We start from the raw sequence: 5,125 nt of genomic DNA, 5'->3' as shown, positions 1-5,125 counted from the left end.
TCCCAAGGGACTGGTTTGGTGACAATAGGGCCTGTTTGGGAAAAGGCTGTGGGGGAATCCAGCCCCTTCACCCTGTCCCACTGCCAAGCTCTGAGCTGTGGCACACACGTGTGCCCCAGCCCGGGGATGTGGCATGTCCCCCATCTCACCACTCAGCGTGTCCCTGTTGTGTGTTTCAGTGTGTCCAGCACAGTCTGTGCCCTGGGGTGCTCAGCAGCCCACATGTGAGTACACCCGGGGGCTCTGGGCAGCTCCTGCCACCAGCAGCTTTGCTTTCCCAAGCCTGGATCCCAGCTCAGGCTCCTCCAGCTGAGGGGCCATCCCCCTCTGGTGTGGGGGCTGCTGTGGTCCCCAGCCCCACAGCTGCTCCTGGGGCTGGCCCTGCTCTGTCTCTGCTGGGTCCTTGCCTTGGGGGCTCTGCTGAGGGTCTGTTGTGCAGCAGGCCTGGCTGGCTGTGGTCTCCCTGTCCTTGCTGTGTCTTGTCACTCTGTTGTGTCCCTATGTCAAAGTCCCCTTGGATCTTGGCTGCCCCACTTGCTCCCTGCTGCCCGGTGTCTTCATGCCTGACCTGGGAGCACTGTGGAGCAGCTGTGCTGGCTCCCTGTGCTGGCCTCTCCCCTCCAGGCCAGTGGATCTGGCTCCCAAGTGAGGCATAAACCTCTCCTGCCATGCCCCTGTCCCCACGGTGGGGCTCAGAGTCCCCTGCCCGAGGGTCTGGCTGTGGTCAGACCCCTCCTGGCCCTGCTCCGAGGCTGGTCCCCGCCAGGCTCAAGCATTGAGGCTCTGGCTCTCTCCTGGAAGAGTTGATGGTTTGAAGGGTCAAAGGGGCTGGGCATGGGGCAGAAGGGAAGGGTCAAACAGGGATGCTGCTGTCTCCTGCCCCAGGGAAGTGTTTCCTCTACTGCAACGGGCTCATGGACCATCTGTACGTCTGCCAGAACGGCAACAGCTGCACTGCCTGGTACAAGACCCCCACCCGCTTCACCGGCACGCTGGTAGGGGCTGTGGGCACGGGCAGGGGGGCAGGAGACCCAGAGAGAGGGCTGGGGGGTTTTGCTGGGTGGCACTTGCCCCCTCTCCCTCCTCTAACCTCTCTCCCCCGTGCTCCTCCCTCTCCCCAGGATGCCTTTGTGAAGATCACACGCTATGAGGGCATCAGGTCTCTGTGGAGCGGTTTGCCCCCCACCCTGTGAGTTTGGACCCTGCTTGGGGGTGGGGGGTCAGTGCTAATGCCTGCCTGGGCACATGGGCATCCACCACAAGCCTCCTGCCTGCCCCTCACACCCCTCCTCCTTGCCAGGGTGATGGCTGTGCCAGCCACTGTCATTTATTTCACCACCTACGACCAGCTCCGGGACTACCTGCACGCCCGGACAGGGAGTGGGGGGCACCACATCCCCTTGTTGGCTGGGGCCCTTGCCAGGCGTGAGTACCCCTCCTCTCCAGGGAACCCCCCTGTGTCCACCTTGTGTCCTCCTGGGAGAGCACAGTGGATCTCTTTGGCTGTTGGTGCCCTCATTTGGTGCCTGGCTCTCCTGGCTCCGGGGTGGCTGATGTCCCGTGTCCTCCCTGTTGCAGTGGGTGCTGTCACAGTCATCAGCCCCTTGGAGCTGATCCGCACCAAGATGCAGTCCCAGCAGCTCAGCTACCGGGAGCTGGGGGTCTGCATCCAGTCAGCAGTGGCTCAGGATGGCTGGATGTCCCTCTGGAGGGGCTGGGGACCCACCGTGCTGCGCGATGTCCCCTTCTCAGGTATGGCTGCGGGTGGGGGGGGTGAGCATGGGCCAGAGCAGCAGCCCTGTCCATGGTGGGGTTGGTGTGTCTGGGGTGCCTGATTGTAGCACTGGTGTCTCTCCTCTCCTCCCAGCTCTCTACTGGTTTAACTACGAGCTGGTGAGGGACTGGATCTGCAGGCAGGCCCGGCTGGACGAGGCCACTGTCATGATCAGCTTTGCCTCTGGGGCCATCTCTGGCACGGTGAGTGGTTCTTCAGGTCATGCTCTGGTGGCCAAGGTTGTGGGGTTTCATTTGTGTTGATGGCTGGACTCAGTGATTTTAGAGATCCTTTCCAACCATGACAATCCTGTTGTTTGGGACCCTGGGGTCTGCACCGCTCCATGGACCTCCTGTCCGTCTGCCAGAACGGCAACAGCTGCACTGCCTGGTACAAGACCCCCACCCGCTTCACCGGCACGCTGGTAGGGGCTGTGGGCACGGGCAGGGGGGCAGGAGACCCAGAGAGAGGGCTGGGGGGTTTTGCTGGGTGGCACTTGCCCCCTCTCCCTCCTCTAACCTCTCTCCCCCGTGCTCCTCCCTCTCCCCAGGATGCCTTTGTGAAGATCACACGCTATGAGGGCATCAGGTCTCTGTGGAGCGGTTTGCCCCCCACCCTGTGAGTTTGGACCCTGCTTGGGGGTGGGGGGTCAGTGCTAATGCCTGCCTGGGCACATGGGCATCCACCACAAGCCTCCTGCCTGCCCCTCACACCCCTCCTCCTTGCCAGGGTGATGGCTGTGCCAGCCACTGTCATTTATTTCACCACCTACGACCAGCTCCGGGACTACCTGCACGCCCGGACAGGGAGTGGGGGGCACCACATCCCCTTGTTGGCTGGGGCCCTTGCCAGGCGTGAGTACCCCTCCTCTCCAGGGAACCCCCCTGTGTCCACCTTGTGTCCTCCTGGGAGAGCACAGTGGATCTCTTTGGCTGTTGGTGCCCTCATTTGGTGCCTGGCTCTCCTGGCTCCGGGGTGGCTGATGTCCCGTGTCCTCCCTGTTGCAGTGGGTGCTGTCACAGTCATCAGCCCCTTGGAGCTGATCCGCACCAAGATGCAGTCCCAGCAGCTCAGCTACCGGGAGCTGGGGGTCTGCATCCAGTCAGCAGTGGCTCAGGATGGCTGGATGTCCCTCTGGAGGGGCTGGGGACCCACCGTGCTGCGCGATGTCCCCTTCTCAGGTATGGCTGCGGGTGGGGGGGGTGAGCATGGGCCAGAGCAGCAGCCCTGTCCATGGTGGGGTTGGTGTGTCTGGGGTGCCTGATTGTAGCACTGGTGTCTCTCCTCTCCTCCCAGCTCTCTACTGGTTTAACTACGAGCTGGTGAGGGACTGGATCTGCAGGCAGGCCCGGCTGGACGAGGCCACTGTCATGATCAGCTTTGCCTCTGGGGCCATCTCTGGCACGGTGAGTGGTTCTTCAGGTCATGCTCTGGTGGCCAAGGTTGTGGGGTTTCATTTGTGTTGATGGCTGGACTCAGTGATTTTAGAGATCCTTTCCAACCATGACAATCCTGTTGTTTGGGACCCTGGGGTCTGCACCGCTCAGGGGGCTCGCTGAGCCGTGAGCAGGGGGCTTGGCCCCATGGGGAGCAAGTGGTGGGGCAGGGATGGCACCAGGAGGTGGCAGTGGGTGGGGACAGCGAGGTCCCATCTCACCTGGTCCCACAGGTGGCTGCAGTGCTGACTCTGCCCTTCGACGTGGTGAAGACCCAGCGGCAGGTCCAGCTGGGACACAATGAGGTGCACCCAGGTGAGAGACCAGACTCTGGGCAGATACCTGGAGGGCAGGGGGGAGACTGAGACTCCCCCGTGGTAGGTGGGCATCCCCAGACCCTCACCCACTCCCCTCTCCCTGCAGTCACAGCTTCCAAGCCTTCCTCCACGTGGCTGCTCCTGCGGCGCATCCGGGCGGAATCCGGCACCCGAGGGCTGTTTGCAGGTAAGGCTGAGCCCCACCCCCGGGGGGCTGGGGTCTCCTGGTGTCACCGAGGGGCTAACGGGATTGTCCTTGCAGGCTTCCTGCCCCGTGTCATTAAGGTGGCACCTGCCTGTGCCATCATGATCAGCACCTACGAGTTTGGCAAGAGCTTTTTCCAGAAGCTGAACCAGGAGCGGCGGCTGCGCGGGTTGTGAGGCCGGGCTGGGGCAGGGCTGGACGTGGCTGGTGGCCCAGGGAACAGTGCCAACCCTCTTGGCCAAAGCCCAAGTGCCTTTGTGCTGTGCTCTGCCTCCCCCTGCTTCCCCAGCCACACGGTGGGGGGACATGGGTGCCTGCTGCTGTGACACGGGGGGGGGATGTCCCCCACGATCCTCTCTTGAGGCTGGATGGATGCTGCTGAATTTATGGACACTCTGGTGAGGAAGGGGTGACCTGGGAACCTCGGCAGGAGTTGGAGCTCTGGAGAGGACCAAACCCTCGTGGGCTTCTCTGTATGCCTGCCTGGGCCCTCCCACCCTGCTCCACCCAGGGCTCTGCCCCTCTTTGCCACCAGTCACGCACAGCATCCCCTTGCCAGGGCATGGGGACACGTCAGGACCCTCTCCCAGCCTCTGGACCTCTCCTGCTCAGGGTGGCCCTGTCCCCTGGGCTTGGACCCTGCCTGGGGACAGACCTCACTGCTGCTCTGGGGGGGTGACATTCTGGCACCAAACCTCTCACTGTGAGGTCCTGCCCCAGTGTCATGCCCAGGGCAGGTGCTGCCCCAGCTTGCCCAGGACTTCAGGGAGAGGGTTTCTTTTATTTTCTTAAATAAAAAGCAATATTGTCTCTTGGGGCAGGGATTCCTTTCCCTGCTCCCACATGTTAGGGCTGTGGAAGGTGTCCCTGCTGGGTGGGCATGGTGCTGTCAGCCACCAGGTCCTTGCTGGGCTTTTATAGAATCCCAGACTGCTTTGGGTTGGAAGGGACTATAAAGATCATCCAGTTCCAACGCCCTGACATGGGGAGTCCTTGGGGTAAGGAGACTCCAGGTCCCCCCTGCTACCCCCAGCAGTGGATGGGGCAGCCCCTTAGGTGACCTGTTTTGGCCCACAGGTGATGTTCCTGCCCTGGTGGTCTGCTGAGGGGGGCTGGAGGAGGCTCACTGGACCCCTCCCCCCCCCAGCATCCATGCTTGGGGTGGGATCTGGGGGCACAAGAGGGTCTTTCCCCCCTTTTCCCAGGTCGGGGGAGCTCACGAAGGCCAGCTCAGCTTGCTGTGTTTATTGATTCCTTTTGCTCCAACGAGGCAGATGGGGCTGAATTAAAAACGAAAAATCACTCAAAACAAACCGGGGGGAGGATGGGAAAGGGGAGGGAGGCAGGGGGTAAAGGGGTCCCTGTCCCTGTCGTGGGGATGTTGCTGCAAGGG

General features: G+C 62.2%; 2 protein-coding genes across 2 annotated transcripts in view; both read left to right on the top strand.

Moving 5' to 3' along the window:
- The window catches only part of LOC104398078 (solute carrier family 25 member 39-like), a 2,606-nt gene extending 569 nt beyond the window's left edge, over window positions 1-2,037 (top strand). The window contains exons 3-7 of the mRNA XM_010008125.1: window positions 886-995; window positions 1,122-1,189; window positions 1,301-1,425; window positions 1,579-1,752; window positions 1,868-2,037. Coding sequence (XP_010006427.1) covers window positions 886-995; window positions 1,122-1,189; window positions 1,301-1,425; window positions 1,579-1,752; window positions 1,868-2,037 — 647 coding nt within the window. The remainder of the gene's footprint in view (window positions 1-885; window positions 996-1,121; window positions 1,190-1,300; window positions 1,426-1,578; window positions 1,753-1,867) is intronic.
- An 80-nt stretch (window positions 2,038-2,117) lies between these two features.
- SLC25A39 (solute carrier family 25, member 39) lies at window positions 2,118-3,908 on the top strand. Its single transcript, XM_010007957.1, has 8 exons — window positions 2,118-2,198; window positions 2,325-2,392; window positions 2,504-2,628; window positions 2,782-2,955; window positions 3,071-3,180; window positions 3,444-3,525; window positions 3,634-3,714; window positions 3,790-3,908. Exons 1-8 carry the CDS (start codon window positions 2,118-2,120, stop codon window positions 3,906-3,908), a joined length of 840 nt encoding a protein of 279 aa, XP_010006259.1.
- Window positions 3,909-5,125: the final 1,217 nt, after the last annotated feature.

This window comes from Chaetura pelagica, unplaced genomic scaffold (genome assembly GCF_000747805.2).
Source record: "Chaetura pelagica isolate M959 unplaced genomic scaffold, ChaPel_1.0 scaffold520, whole genome shotgun sequence".
NCBI classification, from domain to species: domain Eukaryota; kingdom Metazoa; phylum Chordata; class Aves; order Apodiformes; family Apodidae; genus Chaetura; species Chaetura pelagica.
The sequence above is the reverse complement of the archived record's forward strand: the minus strand, read 5'-3'. Positions and strand labels throughout refer to the sequence as shown.